The 27,735-nt window shown below is 39.6% G+C and overlaps 1 protein-coding gene across 1 annotated transcript; it reads left to right on the forward strand.

Moving 5' to 3' along the window:
- SLC19A2 (solute carrier family 19 member 2) lies at positions 1-24,503 on the forward strand. The gene is made up of 6 exons (XM_006220425.4): positions 1-426; positions 7,329-7,931; positions 18,561-18,783; positions 19,853-20,045; positions 20,403-20,544; positions 22,506-24,503. Exons 1-6 carry the CDS (start codon positions 226-228, stop codon positions 22,632-22,634), a joined length of 1,491 nt encoding a protein of 496 aa, XP_006220487.2. The 5' UTR covers positions 1-225; the 3' UTR covers positions 22,635-24,503.
- The last annotated feature ends 3,232 nt before the right edge of the window (positions 24,504-27,735 follow it).

Genomic DNA, 27,735 nt, shown 5'->3' on the forward strand with positions numbered 1-27,735 from the left:
ACCCATGAGGCGCTGGCAGCTGGGAAAGGTCGGGAGGCGCGGCGCCCTGAGGCGGCTGTCCCAGAACAGCCTGGCCCTGCCGGGAGGAGGCGCCACTCGAGACTGCAGGTGCCTGCGCTGGGGCAGCGCTTCCACCTCACTCCCGTTGGCAGAGGAGGAAAAAGAGAAGGAAGGGCCCTGGCCGGGTCCCCGCCCCTCCCGCCCCTCCCGCCCCTCCCGCCCCGGATGGATGTTCCTGGCCCGGTGTCCCGGCGGGCGGCGGCGGCGGCCACCATGCTCCTGCGCACGGCTCGGGTCCCGCGCGAGTGCTGGTTCTTGCCCACAGCGCTGCTCTGCGCCTACGGCTTCTTCGCCAACCTCAGGCCTTCCGAGCCCTTCCTGACGCCCTACCTGCTTGGGCCGGACAAGAACCTGACGAAGAGGGAGGTAGGCGCGGCGGGCGGGCGGTGGATGGGCCGGCGGGGGGCGCGGCGGGCGGAGGTGTGCTGGGGTGGGTGGGAGCGGGCGGAGGGGATGCGGCTCAGGGAAGGAAGAAAGGAAAGGCGCTCGAGCCGCGTGAGCCGTTCCGGGTAAAGTTCTATGCCGGTGCTGGGCTCTATCTATCTTAATTCATGCTGTTTTTCTGTCGTGCCTTGATTTATGGGGCACGTCTTATGTGAAGGGCTCGGAAAGCGGCTCGGGAGCCCCAGTGCACGTGTGTTTCAGATGATGGTGCTGATGATGCTGTAAAGTAACTTAGCCCCCACTCTGCTTACACTGATCCAGCAGTTCTTGCTTGTGGGCGGGGGAGGGAAGGAGGAGAATTTTGGATAAAAAAGCGAAAACAGTAAGTTGTACTTTGGACATGGTAAAGGTTTAAATAAATATTTGCTGCCTGAAAGTAAGGAACCAGATGCGGAGTAACCCCTGCTTTCTGAAAGGATCTTCCCTCTACCTGCTGCACCCTCTTCCTTCTACCTTACTTTCTTTAACCTTTGACAAGACGGATGTTCTCAAATAAGGACAATACAGGACAACAAGAATCTATCATCTTGTCTTGATTTTTAACTGGGTGAGGCTGTGTCGAAGGATATGCTTCCCCAACCCGACCTCCACCTCCTGGGATAAAAGCAGATACTTAGATGGTACCACACAGTTGGCACTTTTACAGTTTTTCTTGCGTTGTGAATTGTTGCTATACAGGTGTCAGTTTTGCTCCTTTCTGTTCTGCTGTGATGTTCAGAGTAATTGAGAGTACATAGTCCATGATCAAGAACTTCTTGCTGTTTGATTTTCCGTAGGAGGATTTATAAGTAAAGTACTTCAGAAGTACACTGTATACTTTAAAAATGTGCTTAACTCTTTGAAATATATGGCTGATCTCAACACTTGTTTTTTTTTTTTTTTCAAGAAAGACGTATTAATTGAAAAAGGAATTAAACTCAAGGTGCTACAACAGAATCCAAATAAAGCAGATTCAGCATCCTCTCCCTTCAACACTACAAAGGGTGAAAGCTGAGTGGGCACTTATTAGCTGTTCCTTTTTCCCTGTGTCTACTTTTCCTCCCACCCTGCCTCCTGCCCCAGTGGCTATGAAACACTCCTCCCATTTAAACCTTACTCTTCTTGGTGTAATTAGTAGTCACCTCTTTTGAGTAGCAACTCAGTATCCCTGCATAACAGGTCAGAGTAGGATTAATTACTCATAGTCCAGTTTGTGGTTGCACTGCTTGTCCATTTTCAAGGGCACTTAACAGAGAATTGGAAGTCAGTGTTTGAACCCTGGATTGAGGATTTCACTTGAGTTTCTCACGTTGTCTTGCCACTAGAAAGTAGCACTGACCTTTACCCAACTTCAGATCTTCTACTTCTTGGTCTTACGGAGCAGTCCACAAGGAACTGTAACTGTTATTCATTACGGATTTAAATTGTAATATTGGTTCAAAACAATAATAAAATGGAAAGGGCCAACTCTTGGGAACAGAACGATTCTGCAAGAAGAAAGTTACTGCAGTAGATACTAACTACTATGTATAAAATAGATAAACAACAAGGTCCTACAAATAGCACAGGGAATTATATTCAGTATCTTGTAATAGCCTAATGAAAAGGAATGCATATATATGTATAACTGAATCACTGTGCTGTACACCAGAAATTAACACAACATTGTAAACCAACCAAACCTCAATTAAAAAAAAAAAAGAAAGAAAGAAAATCACTGCAGTAAATATGAGAGAAAATGATTCTGGAGACCCAAAACAACCACTAAATCTGAGGTGTAGCCACTGAACAGAAGTGGTGCTCCTTGTGGGCTGCTAACAATTAAAGTTTCTTGGGAACTGCCATGTGATCTGCACAGTTTGTGTACCTCGCCTGGAGGAAAAGCACACAGGGGAGGAACACACTCTCAGTGTTGCTATTTGAAAGCTGATCTATTTTGTCCAAGTGCCCTGGGCAGGATTGCTGTGAGATGTGCCATCATGTGCCCTGTCTTATCGGACAGCTTCCAGGGCAAGCGGAATATGTTCAGGGGGCATAGGAATAAAGCAGGGGTACCAGGCCCAGGAGATATTTGCTGACTGTGTAACAAAAACATAGCACACTTCTGTTACTGCAAATTAGATGAAGAGGGTAGGGTTTGAAGAGAAACCTGGTGTCATTTGTCTCTGAGGACCTCAGAATCATGGCCCATTCTGTTGGTCGTGCACCGTCTGGCTCTGTCTACCCTCTCTGGAACCCTAGATTTTTTGAATATCTGATAACTAAAATGAATAGGACAACTTGTTCTCATTCCTGACTGAGTGCTTGATTTCACCAATGGACAGTTACTTATTTAATATCACATGATTTTTGAGCAAAGTGAATGTCAAATCATGGTCAGTAGTATTTGTATTGAACTTTGTATTTCCCCCTAGAAGACTTTAGAAGGGCTAAGTGGTATCATCTTAAATAAAGGTATTGTTAACCAAAACAGAAGACAAAAGGAGAGGGAAAAGGACAGAATTTCTTTTTAACAATCTCAAAATTTTTTTTCTTAGATTTCAGGAAAACCATTAGCCTGTTTTAGGTATCATTTTATAAATTTTAAACAGGTTAAAATTTGACCATATTTCAATAGTTGAAAGCCAAACTTTAAATAAAATAGAGCTATTTATAGCCTAAAACTTTTTTATCCCTTCATCTTTTTCAGCATGTGATTTGGGACATTCACTACCTTTATCTGAAAATTTTAAAGCATTAAACTTAAACATTAAAACTGTTCTTCCAAATGTTGGCAAGGATATGGAGAAAAGGGAACTCTTATACACTGTTGGTGGGGATGTAAATTGGTGCAGCCACTGTAAAAAACAGTGTGGAGGTTTCTCAAAAAATTAAAAATAGAACTACCATATGACCCAGCAATTCCACTCATGGGTATATAAAAAAAAAAAAAAAAAAAACTAAAACATGAATTCAAAAAGATACACGTACCCCAATGTTCATAGCGTCATAGCAGCATTATTTAAAATTGCCAAGATAGGAAGCAACCTAAATGTCCATCAACAGATGAATGGATAAAGATGTGGTATATACATACAATGGAGTACTATTCAGACATAAAAAGAATGAAATTTTGCTATTTGCAGCACCATGGATGGACTTTGAGGGCATTATGCTAGGTGAAGTAAGTCAGCCAGAGAAAGATAAATATTATAGGATATCATTTATATGTGGAATCAAAAACTACAACAAACTGGCAAATATAACAGAAAAGAAGCAGACTCACAGATATAGAGAACAAACTAGTGGTTACCAGTGGGGAGAGGAGCAACATAAGGGTAGGGGATTAAGAGGTACAACTGTTAAGTATAAAATAAGTTATAAGGGTATATTGTACAATTTATAGCCAATATTTTATAATAACTATAAGTGGAATATAACCTTTAAAAATTGTGAATCACTATACTGTACACCTGTAACTTAAGTAATATGCACATCAACTATACTTCAATAAAAAGATATTTTTAACTATGCTTCCTGACATTCAGAGCCTTACAGAATTTGGCTCTTGCCTCCTTAACAGCCTTATCTCCTACTACCTCCTTCTTCCCCTGGCCTTCTACATGCCCAAGCTCCACCTACATTAATCTTACAGTCATAAGTCCAGCATATCCAGTCTCTCATCCACTGGTCTGTACTCATTAACTAGTTGTTTAATTGAAACTTGATTGGCCTGATTGAATAGAGATTAAAACTGAACATTGTTTTCCCTTGACTTTTTTGTAACTTAGAAGAAAGCTCAAACAAGCTCTGATCCAAAGAGCTGTGAAAGGCACCTTAGAATAAAATCAATTCCCTTTGCTCATGTGGCAGATTTTACCTGAGATAAGAAGGTATTGTCCAGGTATGGACAATTAAGTCTGCAATCCGTACATTTTTGCATGTGGAAGGTTTCTCTTCAGGGTTCAAAGTACTCATCAAAGAAGCATTTCCTGGCATAACAGCTTCACTGAGAAAGAAGGGGTCTATTGGAGACCCCATGGCTAAGCTCTGGAAATTGTCTGGTCTTCTGTATTCATGGATGCCCTATGAAAGCACCCCTTTGCAGGTTGAAAAAGCTGCTGCCAGCATTGGAAGTAAGCCTAGAACATAGTAGATGATCAGTAAGAGTTTTCTGGCTAAAGAAATGAGGCATTTTAGTGTGCTGGATTCAGAAGATCTAGGTTCAGATCCTCCCTCTGACAATGACTAGCTGGGGTGACTTTGGGCAATTCACCTAAGGTCAGGTTCCTCAGTTGTAAAATAGAGAGGATAAAAGCATTTATCTCCTAGGGTTGTTTGGATTAAGTGAGGTAATGTAGGTAAGGTCATCACCATAGTGTATAGCACATGAGTAGAGATTTGCTGTTATAATGCTGATAATACTGTGAAAGGGACATTCATCCTGGGTTGATCTCTCTCCCAGAAGTAAATTCAGATTTCTTATTTAGAAAAAGTTAAAGAGAACCCGTCTGGTCTTTATCCTCCCACTTGCTTTGTTTCTACTTGGCATTGCTTTTTCCTCATCTTCATTATCTAAATTGAGGTTTTGTATTAGGAGTAGAATTAGGCTCATCAATATAAATACTTTAAATTGATAACGGAAAGGCTGAGATTTTTTATAATGAAAACTTGGCAGTTCATTCTTTTGGGACAACTGTTATTGAAAGGTACAGCACATGTCTATGTATAGGCAATTTTACTGGAGTGAAGACTCAATGATTAAGTCCCAAGGGGTGTGGTGGAAAACAAAAGAAGATAGGGAACTGTGGGAAGATATTTTTAAAGGAAGGGCGTGATGGCTCATGGCTTAGTGACATTGTGTTGGGGAAAATGTGAAGGTGAAGGAACATGCAGTTCCAACAGTGGAGGCAGTTTCACACTTAAAACTGTAGGAGAATATCTGTAAAATTGCAGGCAGAAAAAGGAGTGGAAAGTTGCTAATGGAACACAACTGTGAAAAGTCTGTAAGGAAGCCTTCACTCTTCAGGGCTTTCATCTCAAGGTTGCCCTTATCCCCTTTGGTTTTCTACTGAGAGACCGTCTCTCCCTGTGTCATGTCAGCTGAGTGCACTTTGTTCTGCATTTGCTAAAATTTTCAGACTTGTGAAGAAGAACCACTTCTACAGTCCTTGATTATTTGTTCATTCACAAATTCAGATGCAAGAAAATTTCCTAAGTGGAAGTTACTAAATGATTTATGAACACAAATGAAAACAAAATTCATGAAAGTGAGGCTATTAGATGAATCACTTTTGATATTTGGCCAGTCAGCAGTCAGAAATCAAGTCTGGAATATATTTCAGATTATATCTTACTTTTATAGTTGTTCTCTATACTTGCAAAATATTTTATAATAATTTTTTATTTTACTGTTCCTCTAAAGCCGTAAAACAACTAGTCCACTTTATACATAGGTGAAATGAGGTATACATGAGAGTTAAAAAAAGAAATTTACCTTTGGTCTTAGATTGTCAGAGCCTAGGATTAGATTGCTCCATTGCAAAGTATCTAGCCTGTTAGCAAGACTGCATTTCAGGAAGCACTTACAAACTGGGGCCACTGAGCCAGACTTTGAAATGATCGCTTAAAAAACTGACTTACTTAAACCCCCAGGAACTAGCTAGACTCTGGGGTAGGTGTTAGAAGAGGGAAAAGTCCCCTACAATGAGTGTTATTGCAAGAATGAAGGTGAGAGTTCCATTAATTTAATTCCTAATGTCCCACGTGGTCTGTGTTTCAGCTTTAGTCCTTAAGTCTTTAGACCTATGAATGAAGTGGAGTGAGTGATTTACATGTATTCTCTCATTTAATCCTTGCAACAAACACTATGGCATAATTTTTACTTCTCTTTTACTGATAATGGAGATTAAGGCTAAAAGGAACTGGAAAAAAATAAATAAATAACTTGTTTCTAATACAGCAAATGATGGAACTAAAATTCCAGCTGGGGTCTTTGTGGTTTAAGATTATTTCTATCTTCCACTGAAAAATTAATGAAGAAGGAAACAACAAAACCTTCGTATTTTTTCATATTACAGACAAGCAAAGAGAAGGACCTCAAAGTTGCTTATAATGCTACCATCCACAGATAGTTATTCTGTTAAGACTGTAGGACAGGTTTACCCTCTTTATTACTATTTCCCCAAAGAAATAAAACTTAGAATCATAGAAACTTAAACAGTAAAATCATAGAAACCTAATCAAACAGTAGGATCAAGGGTCCCCATTCTGTAGCTAAAAGTAAGAATTGACAACGATTCTAGGGCATGTATTTGTTTCCAAAGCATTTATTGAGCCAAGTGTCTTCCAAAGAGTGTGCTGGTTACTAGGCTGTGCACATGAAAGTCAAGTCCACCCTGCGAGAATCTGTTAGGCAATGGTTCTCAACTCTGGCTCATATTAAAATGTCCTAGGAGGTTTTTAAAAAATATCTATGGCTGGGCATCCAAAGTTTTCAAAGCTCCTTGGGAGATGTGTAGCCATGGCTAAGAACCAGTCCTATGAGGTAACTGGGGAAACTGGCACATAGAAAGAAAGCAACATCAAAAGAGCTTTGGATACAAATACTGTCAGCTGCAACAAAGTTGTCCGGGATGAGGAAGGCGTTGAACCAGACCTTGCTGAACAGGGAGGGTTTTACTAGGAGAAAAATGATGCGGTGGAAACAGGAAGTACATTCCCAACAATCATCAGAATGATTGATACCTTTGGTTGATAAGGATGAGATATTTGAGGTATCAGTAGATTGTTTTGTAAGAATAAACTGTTACGACTATTCCAGTTCCTTTGATATCACTAATGGGATTTTATCCTTTTTCCATCAGGTCTTAAATGAAATTTATCCAGTATGGACTTACTCCTACCTGGTGCTGCTGTTTCCCGTGTTCCTTGCCACCGACTACCTCCGTTACAAACCTGTGGTTCTGCTGCAGGGACTCAGCCTTATTGTTACATGGTTCATGCTGCTCTACGCCCAGGGACTGCTGGCCATTCAGTTCTTAGAATTCTTCTATGGCATCGCTACAGCCACTGAAATTGCCTATTATTCCTATATCTACAGTGTGGTAGACCTGAGCATGTACCAGAAAGTTACAAGCTACTGTCGAAGTGCCACCTTGGTGGGCTTCACGGTGGGCTCCGTGCTAGGGCAGATCCTCGTCTCAGTGGCAGGCTGGTCCCTCTTCAGCCTGAACGTCATCTCTCTTACCTGCGTTTCTGTGGCTTTCGCAGTGGCCTGGTTTCTGCCTATGCCACAGAAGAGCCTTTTCTTTCATCATGTCCCTCCCGCCGACCAGGGGAGGAATGGTGTCAAGGTACAGAATGGTGGCATTGCCACTGACATCTCAACCTCTAACCACCTTCCCCAGTGGGAGGATGTTGAATCAAAAATCCCTCTAAATACAGAAGAACCTCCTGTGGAGGAACAGGTAAGCACATCCTTAAATGTCTTGTGGCTGCTACCCTGGGAGCTAGACCAATGGTGAAGAAACAGACAGGAAGCCCTGAATTCATTTGGATTTGGTTTTATCTTGAGTTGGTTCATTGGTCCATTCATTCATTGATTCACAGTAATGTTGATTTATCTTAGAGATGACAAATATATTTTCCCCTGGAGTGAGTGACCTCCAAGGTCAGACTGGCACATTATATTGCCCGTGTCAGAGATGTCCTAGAAGCCACAGCAATGTCTGTCTCTTCTTCATCTTTCTGTCCCAGAACTTGGTATATAAAGGAAGCTCTCAGAAAATTTCCTCTTAATGAAGTGATAGCAATAAATGATGAATCTCTACTTCCAGTTTCTGAATTAAAGTCCAAACTATTTAAGGACAGGAAGTTATCTTCCTCACCTGAGGCTGGAAATTGCACCTGATACAGGCATACCTTGAAGATATTGTGGGTTCAGTTCCAGACCACTGAAATATAAAGCAGGTAGCCTAATAAAGCGAGTCATACAATTCTTTTGGTTTCACAGTACATATAAGTTATGTTTTCACTATATGGTAGTCTATTAAGTGCCATAACATTATGTCTAAAAAATATATACACTTTAATTTAAAAATACATTATTGCAAACAAATGATATCATCTGACCCTTCAGCAAGTCGTCATCATTTTACTGGTGGAGAGTCTTGCCTCATTGTTGCTGGATGCTGACTGATCAGGCTGGTACTTGCTAAAGATTGGGGTGAGTGTGGCAATTTCTTAAAATAAGACAACAATGAAGTTTGCCATATCAGTTAATTCTTCATTTTACGGTTTCTCTATAGCATCAATGCTGTTTGATAGCATTTTACCCACAGTAGAACTTTTAAAATTGGAGTCAGTCATCCTAAACCCAGCCACTGCTTTATCAACAAAGTTTACGTAATATGCTAAATCCTTGGTTGTCATTTCAACAGTCTTCATAGCATCTTCACCAGGAGCAGATTCCACTTTCTTTGCTTATCCATCAGAAGCAGCTCCTTATACATTTAAGTTTTATCATGAGATGACAGCAGTTAAGTCACAATCTCAGGCTCCACTCCTAATTCTGGTTCTCTTGCTGTTTCCACCACATCTGAGTTATGTCCTCTGCTGAAGTCTTGAACCCCTCAAATTCATCTGTGAAACAAAAGCTTTGCAACTCAATAATTTATTCTGACACATCCCATTATATTTGTTTTTTTATAATGTGATTGCTGCCCACTAAATTGATTTTATTACCTTCTAATGAGTTGGAACCTGAAGTCTAAAAAACTCTGTCCTAGACCAACTTGATACTTGTTATTTATAGACTTTTTTAAACATTTTTTTGATTTACAATCATTTTACAATGTTGTGTCAAATTCCAGTGGAGAGCACAATTTTTCAGTTATACATGAACATATATATATTCATTGTCACATTTTTTTTCTCTGTGAGCTACCATAAGATCTTGTTTATATTTCCCTGTGCTATACAATATATTCTTGCTTATCTATTCTACAGTGTTGAAATCCCGTCTATCCCTTCCCACCCTCCACCCCCTTGGCAATGACAAGTTTGTATTCTATGTCTATGAGTCTATTTCTGTTTTGTATTTATGCTTTGGTTTTTTTTTTTTTTTTAGATTCCACATATGAGCAATCTCATATGGTATTTTTCTTTCTCTTTCTAGCTTATTTCACTTAGAATGACAATGTTAAGATATTAGTACTTGACATGCTGAAGAATTATAAAATTTTAGAGTTAGGAGTGATTCTAACCACAGGTCATAGAAAATCAGAGCATCTTAAAGTTTCAAGGGACCTTAGATCACATCACCCTTTCATTTTAGAGGTAAGGATTAGGATCCACCATTAATGAGTTGTACAGAATTACACAGATATACTCCTAAACGTAATTTAAGATCATATATGAGATCCACTTCAATCTGTACTTTGGTCCTTGAAGTCTTTCACTGGGATAACAACATGGTCAGAACTCATGTTTCTGGCCACGCTGTGGTAAAAATTAGGATTCAAGTCAGTTCCATGATCTCCTTGGCTCTGCTGCTGACACCATGACAGGCAAGCAGTGCTTCTGGGCAGCTGTACCTAACCTCCCTAAAATTCTGCTGTTTTTCTTTGACAAGCTTGAAGGGAAGTAAGAATATGGATATTGGAGATCACAGTGCCATTTTAAGTTGACAGAGCCCCTAAGTGAATCATTAAGGGTAATCACGGTAATTACGGTAAAGAAAAGTGCTAGGTCAGTGGGTGGTTTTCCTTGATTTTATAAAAGAGGAAAGTGAGGTGGAAGTCAGAGTGATAGCCGAGTCCACAAGTTACCTTAGAGTATTTGTGAGTTGATTTTTCAGAATGAGTCTGTTGCTTTGGGGCAAAGCCTGCTGACATTGCAGGAAGAGGAGCAGCCAAAGCCAGGGATTTTCTTTCCTAACCAGGCAACTGGACTCGTTTTGTGCTTGGTGTGTAGCTGGGCCTGATTTAAGTTGCTCATCCATTAGAAATAATGTAAAGTAAACCATCTTTAGCACAGGGCTTGATACACAATCAATACTTAATGAATGGTATCTGTTAATATAGCTTCTGTTTGTAGACTGACACCTTTTATTATTAGCAAGCATTCTCAGTGTGTATATGTGTTTGAGTTCCATCAAACGCTGACAGCAGCAAAATGAATGTTCCCACTTTGTCCTTAATATCATTTCTGGCAGCACAGTACAGTGGGTTTTGAAAAAAGCAGGCAAGCCCCAGAACTAGTACTTATTAGCCGGGTGATCTTGGGCAAGATACTGAATTCTTTACAACTTAGTTCCCTCATTCATATACCTACCTCATAGGGTTGTTTCAAGTATTACATAAAGCCATGGAAGGCTTTCAAATTAGTATACATAACAAGTAATCAATACATGGTGATTTCTGTGATTATTTTTATTAGCTATGAATAATCAAGAACATCTTTGTACCTTCACTATAGACATTTATTTGTGGGGCTGTAAATAATCTCTCATTTTCCCTTTGAATTAGTTACCCCCAGTATTCTGGACCTTATGAAATGTATTATTAGAGTCTGGTACTAATTCCTTCAGGAATTCTTTTTCTTTAACTGAGTTAGGCTACTCCTAGATGTGGAGAGTGTTAAACCAGATGATCACTGAGCTTTCTCTAACTCTCGAATCCTGAGTTTTGTGAGCTGGTTGATGTGAAGGTGTGAAGGTACTATGTCCTTTTGCTTGTGTTTCCCAGCCACAGCGTGAAAAACTCTGTCCAGTCCCCCATATCTGTCGGGACACATAATTAGTATCATAGAAGTACTTAATTGCAGTCATCAGCCCTTGACTTAAATCTTCATACTTTAGGTATTAAACCCTAATTATCCATCCCCCTATGTTTTCCAATCATAGAAGAAATTTCGATTTAGAAGAAAATCCAAAATTCTCATCTCATCATGGCCTCTAAGACCCCATACGATTTGGCCAACATCTCTGACCTTATCTCTTAACTGATCTGAAACACGTCAGCTATCCCACCTCAGAACTTCACTCAGGAGGGTCTCTCAGTCAGGACTCCCCTTCATTGTGACTTTGATGGCTGGTTCCTTTATGTCACTCAGGTCTCAACTCAGGCATCAGCTTTCTAGGGAGCCCTTTAACACTCAGCAGTCATTCATTACGTCTCCAGAACACAGTCACTTACTAGCCCATTACCTTGTTTATTTTCTTCATGGTATTATTCCTACTGTAAGCTGTCTTGTTTGTGTGTGTTTATCACCTGTCTCCTTGCTCCAATGTAAATTTCATAAGGGCAGGAGCTTTTCTGCTGTATCACCAGTGTCTGGAACATTGCCAGACACATGGTATGGGTACTCGATAACTATTTGTTGATTACATAAATGAATCATGACAAATAGAATATCAGATAAACCAGCATTGTTTAAGCTCTTGCTACATACTGAATAATACTCATCTAGGTCTTCCAATAGCTTGTTGAAGTAAGCATTAATTTCCACTTGACAGTAAAATGCCTAAGATTCAGAAATTTTTCTGTCTCTACATGAGGCAGGTATGCTGCTGCTGCCTCCTCCTCTCAGCTCCCATTATTTTGACCTGAGTACCAGATACTGTGCTAGAAACCTTAGATTCATTATCTCATTCTTATTAAAACTACTATTCTTACAAAAACTCTATGATAGATGTATCACTATCCCCATTTTACAGATGAGGAAACTGACGCCTACATTAAGTAAGTTACCCAAAGGCACAAAGAAAGTGGCACAGTCAGAATTTTCAAACAAGATCTAGTTGATTCCAAAGACCACTGTAATAGACTCTCATTCTTTGTTGGAAAGAAGTAACTTCTAAAGCTTAAAAAAAAAAGAAAAAAAAAGAAAAAGAAAAACCCAGCGCCAAAGTGGGTATAGAGGGAACATATCTCAACATAATAAAAGCTATATATGACAAACCTATAGCCAGCATAGTTCTCAACGGTGAAAAACTCAAAAGCTTCCCACTAAAATCTGGGACAAGACAAGGATGCCCACTATCACCACTCCTATTCAATATAGTCCTGGAAGTCCTAGCCACAGCAATCAGGCAAGAGAAAGAAATAAAAGGGATCCAAATTGGAAAAGAAGAGGTAAAAGTGTCATTATATGCTGACGACATGTTACTATATATAGAAAACCCTAAAAGGTCCACAAAAAAGCTACTAGAGCTGATCGAAGAATTCAGCAAGGTAGCAGGTTACAAAATTAATGTTCAAAAATCAGTTGCCTTTCTTTACACTAACGATAAATCAACAGAAAAAGAAAGTAAAGAAACAATCCCCTTTAAAATAGCACCCAAAGTAATAAAATATCTGGGAATAAATCTAACCAAGGAGGCGAAAGAATTATACACAGACAACTATAAACCATTGATGAAGGAAATTAAAGAAGACTTTAAAAAATGGAAAGATATTCCATGCTCTTGGATTGGAAGAATCAATATTGTTAAAATGGTCACACTGCCCAAGGCAATCTACAGATTTAATGCAATCCCTATCCAATTACCCAGGACATATTTCACAGAACTAGAACAAATCATAATAAAATTTATATGGAACCATCAAAGACCTAGAATTGCTAAAGCATTACTGAAGAGAAAGAAAGAGGCTGGAGGAATAACTCTCCCAGACTTCAGACAATACTATAGAGCTACAGTCATCAAGACAGCATGGTATTGGTACCAAAACAGACATATAGACCAATGGAACAGAATAGAGAGCCCAGAAATGAACCCACAAACTTTTGGTCAACTCATCTTCGACAAAGGAGGCAAGAATATACAATGGAATAAAGACAGTCTCTTCAGCAAATGGTGTTGGGAAAACTGGACAGCAGCATGTAAAACAATGAAGCTAGAACACACCCTTACACCATATACAAAAATCAACTCAAAATGGATTAAAGACTTAAACATAAGACAAGATACAATAAACCTCCTAGAGGAAAACATAGGCAAAACATTATCTGACATACATTTCAAAAATTTTCTCCTAGAAGAAATAAAAGCAAGAATAAACAAATGGGACCTAATGAAACTTACAAGCTTCTGCAGAGCAAAGGAAACCAGAAATAAAACAAGAAGAAAACCTACGGAATGGGAGAAAATTTTTGCAAGTGAAACCGACAAAGGCTTGATCTCCAAAATATATAAGCAGCTCATACGACTCAATAAGGAAAAAATAAACAACCCAATCCAAAAATGGGCAGAAGACCTAAACAAGCAACTCTCCAAGGAAGACATACAAATGATCAAAAAGCACATGAAAAAATGTTCAATATCACTAATTATCAGAGAAATGCAAATCAAAACTACAATGAGGTATCACCTCACACCAGTCAGAATGGCCGTCATTCAAAAATCCAAAAATGACAAATGCTGGAGAGGCTGTGGAGAAAGGGGAACCCTCCTACACTGCTGGTGGGAATGCAGTTTGGTGCAGCCACTATGGAAGACAGTGTGGAGATTCCTCAAAAGACTAGGAATAGACTTACCATATGACCCAGGAATCCCACTCCTAGGCTTGTACCCAGAAGGAAATCTACTTCAGGATGACACCTGCACCCCAATGTTCATAGCAGCACTATTTACAATAGCCAAAACATGGAAACAACCTAAATGTCCATCAACAGGTGACTGGATAAAGAAGATGTGGTATATTTATACAATGGAATACTACTCAGCCATAAAAACCGACAACATAATGCCATTTGCAGCAACATGGATGATCCTAGAGAATGTCATTCTAAGTGAAGTAAGCCAGAAAGAGAAAGAAAAATACCATATGAGATCGCTCATATGTGGAATCTAAAAAACAAAAACAAACAAAAACAAAGCATAAATACAGGACAGAAATAGACTCATGGACAGAGAATACAGACTTGTGGTTACCGGGGGGGGGGGGGCGGGTAGAGGGTGGGAAGGGATAGACTGGGATTTCAAAATTGTAGAATAGATAAACAAGATTACACTGTATAGCACAGGGAAATATACACAAAATGTTATGATAAATCACAGAGAAAAAAATGTGACAATGAGTGTGTATATGTCCATGAATGACTGAAAAATTGTGCTGAACACTGGAATTTGACACAACACTGTAAAATGATTATGAATCAATAAAAAATGTAAAAAAAAAAGCCTCAAAAAAACCCCCCAAAAAAACAACAACAAAAAAAGAAAAACCCAGCATCAGAACCATTAAATAAAACCTAAAAACCTAGACGCCCATTGTGATAAACAAGTAAAAATTGAGCTTAGATATGATGTGAATCGGCTGAACTATGAAAAATTGCTTGGTTCTTATTCCAGGGAGATTATCCAGCATTTTGGGGAGAAAATGGCCTTTATTTACTTAATTTCAATGGTCACTCTTACAGTACATAGCTAATAAACATCTTAAGAGGAGAAAGAAAATCTCTACTGATTTTATTTAAAAGATTCATACTTAATTTTTAAATTAAACAGTACCGAAGACTATATAAAAAGAAGTCAAAATAATCTGAATTTCTGCCACCCAAAGATTGTCACTTAATATTTCAGACCTTTCAAAATTCATGTATATATTATAGTAATATAATTTTAATCTACATGCAGCTTTATAATATGTTTTTTTACTGTGTTGTTTAATACTCATCTTTCTGTGTCTTTTCATGTCAGAATAGCCTTCAGAATCCAAAGAATTGAAACTATAATGGTGAAAACGACTGATGGGAGGTGTGTGTTGGGCAGTACTCTGCATTTCCCACCGGGCTGGCCCTGAGCACTAAAGCCAGAATCAGAGAGAGACTTGTGTGAAGGACATAGTCTGCCTTTTGACCCTCCTGTTTTTTTCCCACTTGCGGTCACAACCTTTCCCTCTGGATATCTCCAGTCGGACCCCTGCCAATGGATGTGTCTGAGTTAGGATGGAGGGGAGGTGTGTAGCCATATATGATTGTACCTGCTCCCCTCTGCAGATTAATGCCCTTGAGGCTCAGATGGTTGTCATCTCCCCTGAAAAAGAGTAGCCAAAGGCAGATCTCCATGCCAACTCTTAACAGGTTGCCAGTGCCCTGCTTTCAGGCTTATGAACTGGGGCGCTGTGAGGTAGCAGGCCAAGGCAAAAATGACTATTCTTAGAACAAGATAAGTGCACAGGAGGGCAGAGCAGGAAACAATGTCCCAGAAGCCTTTATGTTGGAAGAGAACTTTATCGTTGCTGATTCTTAAGTTCATTTCAAAAGCACCTTCCTCTGTGCTTTTCTTATTTCCTTTGTTTTGAAAGTTGTTCTTCATTATTTCTCTGTTCAAGTCTTTTCTGTCACCCAAAGTCTGTCTCAAATACCAATTCTTCCATGATACATATTTTGGTTCCTTTTCCCTGAAACCAGATGTACTTGACTTGTGCCCATCGGTTAAGGCTCATTCTATATGCTTTTAGAATGTTTTGGACAATGGAGTATCAATAGCTGAGGAAATAATGATAGTCTTCCTTTCATCATAAAAAAAAAGTGTTCATTGTTTATAGCAAGAATTAGTATCAAGATTCTGCCCTTCAACAGCACTTAATAAAAGAAGCAAACTTATTCTTGGAAATTTCCATCCCAGCTATTAGTTTGACCATAGACAAATCTCCCTCCGCACATAACTGAGCTAAGAAAAGAGTAGCATTTAGCTTGGTATTGTAAACACCTAGCTATACTCATTAAAAGGTTCTATTTAAAGGCGAAGGGGCTATACAAAAATAACTTAAGATGAATGAAAGACTTGAACCGAGGACCTGAAACTGTAAAACCCCTAAAAGACAACATAAGTGGTAAGCTCCTTGACATTTGTCCTGGCAATGACTTTTTTAAACTTTGACACCAAAAGCAAAAATAATTAGGTGGGACTACATCAAACTAAAAAGTTTCTGCACAGCCTAAGAAACCATCAACAAAATGAAAAGGCAACCTACTAAATGGGAGAAAATATTTGCAAATCATATGTCTGATAAGAGTTTAATATCTAAAATATATAAGAAACTCATACAACTCAGCGAAAAGAGAACCCAATTTAAAAATGGGCAGAAGATCTGAATAGAAATTTTTCCAAAGAAGACATTCAGACTGCCAACAGGTATAGGTAAATATGCTCAACATTGCTAATCATCAGGGAAAAGCGAATGAAAACCACAGTGAGATATTATCTCATACCAGTCAGAATGGCTGTCATCAGAAAGAACACATAACAAATACTGGCAAGGATGTGGAGAAAAGGGATCCTTCATGCACTGTTGGTGGGAATGTAAAATTGGTGCAGCCACTGTGAAAAACAATGTGGAGGTGCCTCAAAAAATTAAAAATAAAACTACCATATGATCCAGCAATTCTACTTCTGGGTATATATTCAAAGAAAATGGAAACACTAATCCAAAAAGGTATAGGCACCCACATGTTCATTGCAGCATTATTTACAATAGCCAAGATATGGAAACAAAGTAGGTGTCCATCAATGGATGAATGGGTTAAGAAAATGTGGCATATGTATACACACAGTGGAACATTATTCAGCCATAAAAACTTGAATGAAGTCTTGCCATCTGCAACAATATGGATGGACCTTGAGCACATTATGCTAAGTGAAGTAAGTCAGACAGAGAAAGAAAGATCAAATTATCTCATTTATATTTAGAACCTAAAAACAAAACAAAAAAACCCCACAAGCTCACAGATGCAGGGAACAGATTGGTGGCTGCCAGAGGCAGGGGCCAGATGGTAGGCGAAATGGATAAAAGGGGTGAAAAGATACAAACTTCCAGTTATAAATAAGTCTTGGGGATGTACAGCATGTACACAGTGGTGACTGTAGTTAGTAATACTGTATTGCATATTTGAAAGTTGCTAAGAGAGTAAATCTTAAAAGTGTTCATTACAAAAGAATTATAAATATGTGTGGTGACAGATGATGACGAGTTTTGGGGTGATCATTTCACAGTGTATACAAATAGCAAATCATTATGTTATAGACCTGAAATTAATAAGTAATCGTTTTACATCTGGAAGTTCTCGTTCCATACATGCCATGGCCTCCAAGCAAGGAGCTTCCAGCCAGCGAGCAGGTTGAATCATGCTGCTGCCATCAGTGCTACTAATTTGTTGCATGGCTCCTATCACACGTCCTGCCTCTTACGTGCTACTTCATGGTTAGCTTCCCTTTGGTCCCTTTGGATTCTCTCATTTTGGCCTTTCTGTGTTAGCCACAAAAGTAAAATTTCCTGTTTTCTAAGCAAGGCTCGGGAATTACAGCAACCTTTGATACGATTGGGGTCAGAGATATTTCACAGGGTGTTTGGATCTCATACTGACTTCTTGGCATAGTCTCAGGATGACACGTAGCTCAGTAATGTCTTGATTCACTGAGTTACAAGCATAGTAGCTTTGTTACTTCATTATAATTGTAATAGTCCCCATAAATATTGGGTGATATAAAAAGCATAAAGAAGAAAAAAATCACTGATACCCTACCGCCCAGGGAGAACTGCTGCTAATATTTTGGTTTATTTCTTTCTAAGATTTCTGTCTTAACCATTACCTTTCAGTGAATCTTGTCAGTTATAAGGATAGGTTCTCATTGATGGACTCTGCCTGAACACTAATTTAATAGGGTTACCGATTATTGCTTATTCCTAATGTTGCTTGCCACTGTGTGGGGCAATGTCATCTCCCTTTGGCTGAAGTATGCAATCTCGGACCATCTTTCTACCTTCATTTTGTAAACAGTGTATCATTTGCTGGGTGTACTAATATTTGTAGAGCATTCAAAGCAAAAATTATATGAGTGTGTTTTTCCCCCAGAGGAGATGAATGTAATTGCTAAGAAGTTTACATACATACATATATATACACACACACACATATATCTATATATATGAAGTTGCATATATAAGTGTGTATTATATATATATGTGTGTGTATATATATGAAATAAGCAATTGGTTTTCACAAGGAAGAAGGAAAACGTGTGTTAAATAGAAAATTGAGTCTATACAGTTGCTTTCTGTGCAGTTGCCTTCTTCCCTTTTACTGTGTAGGAGCCCAAGCCAGCCCGTCTGCTTGTGCTGAAGGTCCTGTGGAATGACTTCTTGATATGCTACTCCTCTCGCCCACTGCTCTGCTGGTCCGTGTGGTGGGCCCTCTCCACCTGTGGCTATTTCCAAGTGGTGAACTATGCACAGGTCCTGTGGGAGCAGGTGATGCCTTCTCGCCATGCTGCTGTCTACAACGGCGGTGTGGAGGCCGCTTCAACCTTACTGGGTAAGCTGCGCAGGGTAGTGGAGGCTGCTAGGGATGGGGGAGAGTCCTCTGGGTCGTGAAGTCAACCAAAATCAGATTTTCTCTCCCCTCCCAAATTTGAAGTAACCCCCAAAGAATAATTGACTTATTTTGAGCTCTGATTTTATCATGTAGGATGAAAATTTCAAAGTGTTCAATAGGTGGAGGACTGACTGACAAACTTGAATTTTTCCTAGCCTTTGGGAAACCTAATGTAATGATTTCCTAAACTGTCTTCTTATCCTAAGTTTTTGTTTATCTCTGATTTACTGGGTGCTTTTGCCACTTGTTGTGAAACTTTGAGTAGCAGTCTACAGTGCTGTATAACCACAGTAGCTAATATCTGTTGTGTTAATACGTGCCAAGTGCTGTTCCAAAGACTTTATGTCTATTAGCTCAATCCTCACAGGATTCCTAAGATGGGTGCAGTTATCCTCCCCATTTTACAGTGAAGGAAGCCGCAGACTAATAGGTTAATAACTTGCCAGGATCATAGAGATAGTAAGTATTAAAGCCAAGGTTTGAACTCAGAACCTATGTCTTTGGCCATTATTCTATTGTCCCTTTCTAACGTGTGGACCCACCTCTAAAGGTTTTGGAAGACTTCACATGATTTCTGTAAACCCTTGTAACTGTGATTGGCACTTAGAGCACTCCATAGCTACCACCAGCATTTTACCATGTTCTAAACTGCCCCTCAGTTGGGAGGAGAGACGAGCCATCCTGCCACGTTGCACAGATACTGTCAGCGGTTGTTTTTGACTCTTGCTTCTGTGTCCACCCTGGTAGTTTTCCCTTAGCAGCGTCCCTAGTTCTGTGTTGTCCGCTTCCATCTCATATTCAGTCTCTCATCATCTCTCAGTGGCTCCATATTTATTCCATCAAGTCCAGAATTCTCTGCCTGACTTTCAAAGTCCCCCATAATCTTGAGCTCCTCTGTTCATGGGTTAGAAGATCTTAAAATGCAGTAATCTCAGCTGAATTTTTAATTTTCTGAACTAGTACTTGTTTAGCAAAATAACTACATTACTTTTCTCTCTTTGTTTTGCAGGTGCTGTTGCCGTGTTTGCAGTTGGTTACATTAAAATATCCTGGTCAACTTGGGGAGAGCTGACACTGTCTCTGTTTTCTCTCCTGATTGCTGCCGCAGTGTATATCATGGACACTGTGGATAACATTTGGGTGTGCTACGCATCCTATGTCGTCTTCAGAATCATCTACATGTTACTCATCACCATTGCAACGTATGTATTTGGATTCAAAGCATTTGGAAAAGTTGTGACTTCTTCTTTGGTTTCTTTCAAAACAAATATTCTGGCTAAAAGAGGCAAATGGGAGGAATCATTATATTACATGTGCATTATCAGTTTTTCTCCTGAGGAAGCATTTAGGCAAGGTTCGTTTATTTCCTTGTCCATATGTTCTTGCTGTTTTCAGATGTTTGCAGGAGATTCACATCATTTAGCAACAAAGTACTTTTTCACTTGGTTGGGAAGGGAATTGATGGTAGAAAGAAGGAGCTACTCTTCACATTTAAAGTAAAGACTGTAACTACCCTGGAAGTCATTCTTGTCTGTTCTTTCTTCTTTTTCTCTTTAAAGTTTTCAGATTGCCACAAACCTCAGCATGGAGCGCTACGCCCTAGTGTTTGGTGTGAATACCTTCATTGCTCTGGCACTGCAGACCCTGCTCACGCTCATTGTGGTAGATGCCAGTGGCTTTGGCTTGGAAATTACCACTCAGGTAGGATCTCTGTTTCAGTACTGAAGATGTTACAAGTGGAGCATGCTTAATAAATAAATTCAAGCCATGTAGACAGATACAAAATAAAAAGTAGAAGTGTCTCCTCCTTCCTCAGTGAACCTCCACCCTCAGTTCTTTTCTTCCAGGAGTATGTTGGCACCATGATTTTTCTGCTGAGGCCCTGGAACATTCTGAGTGTGATTAAGCAGCCAGGTGTTGCTAAAAGGTGCTAGTGGTCCCCTCCAGGCCAAGCTCTCTGCTTCCTCATCCGTTATTATTTCCCCTCCATTTTTAATTCTGTGCCTGGAATACTGCATCCCATGTTTGAGATGCCCTGCTTCATCTCAGAACTAAGTCTCCACCCTTCTTTATTTACAATACCCCTCGCCCAGATACCAAGGTACTGACTTGCTGTTGATGAACAGCACTGTGATTCTTAACACATGACCTGTTGAGAAAACACCTGCACAAACACCCAGAGACAATGTGAATACTTTCATTCACTTGGGAATTGTGTGGTTGTATGAGCATGCCTTCATGCATTGTGAGTTATAGGTAGGGCTTGTTCTATGCTTTTGCAAAATGGGCAGTTGAATCAAAAAGTGCCTACTTCACCCCATCTCAGCCCAAATGATTCCATCTCCATTATTCCTTCCTTCCTTCCATAATTGTTCTCTTAGAATACAAAGACCTAACATGTTGGCAGTATCCCTTTGTTTTTACTGAGGAGATCTAAAAGGGAAATAATAATAAGTCACATGCGTTAAATGCTTTCTGTGCCAGGTACTTTATCGAGAATTTTGCAGGGTTGTTGTCAGGATTAGACATCGAGAAAATGAGTCTGGGAGATGGTGTGTTGTTTAAGGTCACAGTCAGTAATAGCGTGGCAGAGCCAGGATTCAGACCAGCATCTGAGTCTCAAGCCTAGGCATCTCCCACTGCTTCATGCTGCGTCAAAAAAGGCTGGGGCAGGGGAGCGGGGGATAGAGCAGAGGAACGGGAGCTTATTACTTTCTTTTAAGTAAGAACGACTTAAGTGTTTCCCAGTTACTACCTGCAATAAAAACTTTGAGGAGACCTCTCAAGGGTTGGGGCGTACATTTGGGATGGAGGGTAGGAGAGTAACGAAGTGCTTGCCATCTTGCTGTAGAAATGGTGGATTTAAACAGATGGAGTAAGTAAGTAAATAGAATTTTGTGGGCTGTGCTGAAACTCGTAACCGTAACAACCATGGTTAATGAACAGGTTTCCGATAGAAAAATGTATCCAAATTTTAAAGAATCTGGCTCGAAGGATTAGAGGGACAGGCTTATTGCACCCATAGAACCAGCTTATCGGTATTTAGTTATTTTAAGAAGATGATGACGATGTTGATAAATGATATAGTCACGTTAAAAAATTGGCTTAGAGAAAATTCTTATAAAAAGTAGTCTTGTAATGGAATATAGTTGACCTCTTCTGGGAAAGAGTAGAAGTTCTTGAACGTCAGAATTTGGCCTGTTGGTCATACCCACCTATCAGCCTGAGGGTAGAGCCCATGATTCAGTTACAACAATAATAACAGCAACAAAAATGAAAGCAGTGTTCACAGCAGTAGCGTTTTGCCAACACACTTATATACATGAGCTCGTCCCTTCTCAACAACCCTAGAAAACAAGGAAGTGTTATGAAATACAAAGTGGTCTGTACATGAAGTCAAGGTTCAGAGACTAAGTCTCTCAGTCCAGGTCACACAGCTGGTGAGGGGCGTGGTTGGGATCTGCACACAGGCAGTCAGGCTTCAGTGTCACCGCTGCCTAGTGTATCCTCAGTGCTGGTCCATCACGTAAGCACACGTGTTTTTTGGAGTTTTATTGAGAAACTGAATGTACCTTTACTTATAGTCTGTTCACATAAATGTAATAAAAGATCTCATCTTCTAATCAATAATCCTCTAAATTGCTTCTCCCCCTCCTCTTTAGTTCTTCATCTACGCTGGTTATTTTGCACTCATCGCTGTGGTTTTCCTGGCTAACGGTGCGGGCAGTATCATGAAGAAATACAGGAAGCGGGAAGATCCAGAATCAAGTTCTCAAGTAAACCCTTCATAATCCACTACTGATGAGCTTCTTAAAGCAAAAACCCTGCACAGCAGCTGTGCCTGGATGTATTTAATTTTTTAAAGTGTAGACATATATTTATGAATGTGCACTTCATGGCTTCAAAGCAGCCAACTGACTCTACCTTGTGTTCCTAGAGTAACATAATATACTGTTCAGAAGTGAAGTTTATTTCATAGATTATTTATAAGGGCCAATTTTAAGGATGCCTTTTTTTTCTGATTCAAAAGTGAACTTGATTTTGAAAACCAAGTAATCAAGAGCAGTCAAGCAGCACATGGTGATGTATACTTGCTAGCACGTGAGTTTGGTGTTTCATAGGTCAAGTGCTTCCGTATCTGATTAGCCAGATGCTCGGCCTGGTGGGACCAGGGCTTCACAGGGGCCACAAGATGTTACTAGTCGGAGTAGAAATATGTTCTGACAGCACCCGGCTCCGTTCAACTTAATTCTTGTTTCTGTGTTACTCGCGTGCATTTGTGTTTCTGCAGATGAAAGCTGTTCCTATCAGTGACAGTATTTGCTCTGGTTTGGTGTTCTTTCCTATAAGGAGTATTTGTCATTTCTAATTTTAAGTTTTTTTAAAAAAAATTCATTGTGCGAAATTCTCAGTTCCCATCTTGACAGGTAAGTATTTGTGTAGATTTTCCTCAGAAGTACATTTTTACATTATTCATATGCTTCCCAGAGAAGCTAATTTAGTTTAAAAATAAGGCAGGTTTTGAGGCCTGCTAATAATCTAAGCGACCTAATTAGAAAACTTAAAGTAGGTTTGCTTGTCTTTTATTCTGTATGAAGGACTGTTAATTCCAAGATGAAAAGTTAAGGAATGGGCTAAAGATACAACTAGCCCATTTTGTATTTGCATTCCCTTGTATTTCCAAAATAAATTGATAAGGTCTTTTTTTTTTTTTAAATAACATCATCTCCATTTATAACTTACATTATTTGTCCTCCTTATACAAGGTAAAGATGTCACTAAGAGTTGGATTATTCCAAGGTCTTTTTCACAAACTGAGCCTCTTTTAAATTATTTTAATGGGACAGGAACCAGAAGACTTGGTTCCTGCATTTTGTACATTAAATCTGCCTTTGTTTCTAAAGGTGGATCATCTTGAATATTTGCTTAAAATAAGAATTGCTAGTGATTCCACTTCCAAGTTACTTGAAAAAATGTTATTCTGTATACAGTTAATTGGGAAATTAGTCTAAAGTGGCTGCTAGTTTATGTGAGACATGAACACTATTTTAAAGCCAACTTTGTTGCCTTAGCTTAAAAAAAGTCTAGAGTAACTTTTTTAGAATGACATAGGTAAACAATGAATAATAGTGTCAGGATTCTAAAACTGACCTATTTATTTGGTAGAAGCAGGAATTCTAGAAGCAAATGAATGAGGATAAGAATAGGTCATTCTCCACTCACCTTCCTTTCTGAATGAGGGAAGGGAAAAGAACGCTGCCTGAGGAGGGGAAGGGGAAGTGGCGTCATAAAAAGCAGCCTCCAGTTTTTACATTTTGTCTTTGTTTTGTTTTATGTTGCTAAATAATTGTTTCCTCGGAAACAAGTAGAAAAGCGGGGTTTGAAGGATTTTAATTTTTTTAGCAACATAGACTGTGGTACAGTCAAATTGTTCGTGTTACCTAAGCAATATTTCCATGAAATTTAATTCTAAGTTTGTGGTACAATCAGAGCCTTTACTTATTTAAGACAATAGTAAATTCACATCATGGTATGTGGCCCTATTTGCAAGTTGTACTGTATGCAGTTTCGCAAAGAAGTGAAAATAATTTGTTGTACTTTGTATTCAATTCTGTACAGATTTTAAATTTATTTTTATTAAATAAATATTTTATAGTATATTCTCCCTTTTTAATCAAAATTATTTTCAAGTGATCTTTTGCTTCATTAAGAGCTTTGGATTACATATTTAAATCTTTTAATAATTTCTCCTAGGACAGATATCAGACTAAGCATTCCCCTCACCTGACCTTCCGAACTAAGCTTGTCATCTCGTTCTTCCATTGCTTTGCGATCTTTACCTTCATCTCTTCTGCCTTATTTCTGTTGTTTCCCCCATTTTTTTCCTAGCACCACATTGCACTGCTTACTTTTCTTGGTTTTCATCTTGGTACCTCTTATCTTCTTAAAGGATTCTCCCTTTTAGAAACTGAAAAGACATACATTCTCTTGATGTTAACTGAATTTTTTAAACAAAGGAAATGAAATCGAATCAAGGGCAGAAGGTACCATCCTGTTTTGAAAATTCATAGCCTTCTTGTTCCAGCCCCAAATATTCCGCTATCCAGGGAATCATCTTCTTGCCATCAGTTGAGAATCACTTGTTCTTTGTATCCCAGAAACCAAATCAGTCTTTTCTCACAGTATCCAAATGAGTACCTTCCCTTTAATATCTCATTCCGAAACCTGCTTCATGAAGGCATTTCACTGATTATCACCAAACACTTGGAAATTTTTCTTGCAAAAACATTTTTGAAGATAAAATTTTCTGTCCCTAGAGTCATATCCCCCGTATCTTAAGGCCTTTCAGATTGTAAGCCTTCTAATTAGGGACCATCTCTTATTTTTGTCTTTTGTCTTTATAAAGCACATCCTAGTGCTCTATGAATACTGAATTGTGTAAGTGATATGTAATGGACTCAATATAGCCACTTGCCAATACAATAGGTCATTGTTTTTTAAAAAGTACATCAACATAAAACATTAAGATTAAAAGGCTTGTCAATGACCTCTAGTACACTGGATGCTGTATTCAAAGGCATTGTGCCTGAGTGATAGAAACTGAATTTATTTTACTTATTATGGCATCCTCATAATTAATACCTTATATTCGTTTAACACTTTTTAACATCTCCTTGGATTCTGGAAAAAGTGTCTTGTAGCACTACTAATTCCTCTGCTTTCATTAAGTAATGCTGATAGAAGGGAGTTCGAAATACTGGGTTTGCCACTCAAAGCTCTGACACATTAGGGAAGTCACTCTATTGAGCTTCAGTTTCCTTATCAGTAAGTGGGAACGATACTTACCCCACAGGATTGTGGTGAAGAAATTAAAGAACATATGTGAAAGCACCTGTAACGCTGGAGAGCCAGAGCAGGCAACTAAGAAACCAGTTCCCTTCCCCTTACTCTCCATTTACACTAAGTCTGTTGCCATCAATCTCAAAATTGTACTCTCAAAGGAAACTTTTTAACATTTCAATCAAAATGAAAATGATCAGAAGCTTTTAAACATTCTCCCATATTTTTAATTTATATTTTGGAAAGCTCTTCTGGGGATAGAAGGAAAAAGTCATGATTCCTGCTCTCAGGGAACTTAAAAATATGTGATAAGAAAATACGAGTAGAAAGGATAATATAGAGGCCCAACTGCAATACTAAATACTGTGTGTCAGATACCATAATGATTAAAAGGCTTGGGTCTCAGAAAAAGACATTGGGGAAATCATGTGTGACTGCCTGGAAGGAGGTGGCATTTGAGTTGGCAGGACGGGCAGGATTTTGAAAGAAATTCGGAAACGGAGACCTGTGTAGTGAAGAAACGGGTATCAGTAAAGGTATGAAGGCCAGAAAATGGGTGTACAATCAGCAACAAACATAGAGGGGAATAGGGTGCGATAAAGTTGTAAAGCAGTTTGGGGTCATTTTCTGTTTATTAATTGGGGGTGGGAATGGGAAGTAATGATTAAGCTTATCTTAAAGACGTTTAATCTGACAGCTGTGGACAGGATGAATTTTATGGAAAGGTATGATTTAAAATGGGTAGTTGAATGGCCATTTCAGTTGATTAGATGTAGGTGAGGAAGCCCTTTATGTCTATGGCAGTGGAAGTAACAGGACTAACCTGAGGTTACTGAATTAATATTCTGGAATGTGTGCCCATTTTTCAAAAGGTAGCTTAAAAAAGTGAATAACCTACCCAAGATCACACATCTGTGAGTTGGAGAAGCCGGAATAGGATTCTGATTCCCACCCTACACTGCAAATTAATGGTCACTTCCACCCTTGTTCCCCTATCAGGTCTGCAGGGATGAGACCACAGTGGGAAGAGGGGATAGGAAGGTGCAGCCGCGGCAGCTCTCTGACAACAGAACCGGAGTTCTCCAGAGAGGAAGAATGCCAGGCAGGGCACCCTTGGCAGTAGGAGGGATTTGCGGAGGGGCTGTCCTGGAATGGCTGGGGAAGTGGCAAAGGGATAGAAGCTCGGTGTACAAGTTGTGGGGATAGAGTGAAACAACGCTACAGAATATCCACAAGCAGATTTTTCTGGCCAGCGCCTTCCAGGGCGGGCAGCTCCGGACTAGAACTGGGCCTGCGGGGCTGCGGGCAAACGGTGGGCGCAATGTGCCTGCCTCCCTTGCTCCCTCCTCCTCCCGAGGGCACCCCCGCCACTGCGCCTGCGCATTACAGCCCGCCGCTGGCGGGCTGCGACGGCTCCAGGTGTTTGCACGCTGCATCTGTGCCTCCGCAGGAGAGGGAAGGAGGGCTAAGGGAAGCCCGGGCTGTGTGCTGCATTTGACCGTTTTATGAAAATCCTCCTCCCAAACCCACAACGAACCCCAGTGTGAGGAAAACCCGCGTGGAAGGTCACATACCGCTAAGGGCGTCGGCTGCTGTCTATGACATTTAAAACGTGTTCGGTGATCAGTATTGCCAGCTGTAAGTCGTTTCTGAATACCAAACTATCTTCTTTTAAAGTAAGTGAATTAACAGGGGCAGCAGCCCTTTTCCAGAGGAAGATCTTACCCTGTAGAAAATGTAAAGGGAATCACAGCTAAGAAAATTTAACCTCCTGCCTCAAATACTGAAATGTTAACCAAAACTTATCCATTTGACATTTAATATTGAAAAGCCCTAAACTTATTGACGTTTGATATTATTCCATCCTCTACCCACACTATTGCCATCGCCCTTTTTTTTTCTAGTATTAAACTGCATGACTTCATTATCATTCCCTGCAGGATGCCAAAAATCCTGGAGGACCTACCTTCCACATTCTGAGAGTATTAACAAGTCGACCTTGAACTATAGATCAGTACTTAAGATCAAGCACTGGGATGGAAACAGCCACCT

This window comes from Vicugna pacos, chromosome 21 (assembly GCF_048564905.1).
Source record: "Vicugna pacos chromosome 21, VicPac4, whole genome shotgun sequence".
Classification (NCBI taxonomy): Eukaryota; Metazoa; Chordata; class Mammalia; order Artiodactyla; family Camelidae; genus Vicugna; species Vicugna pacos.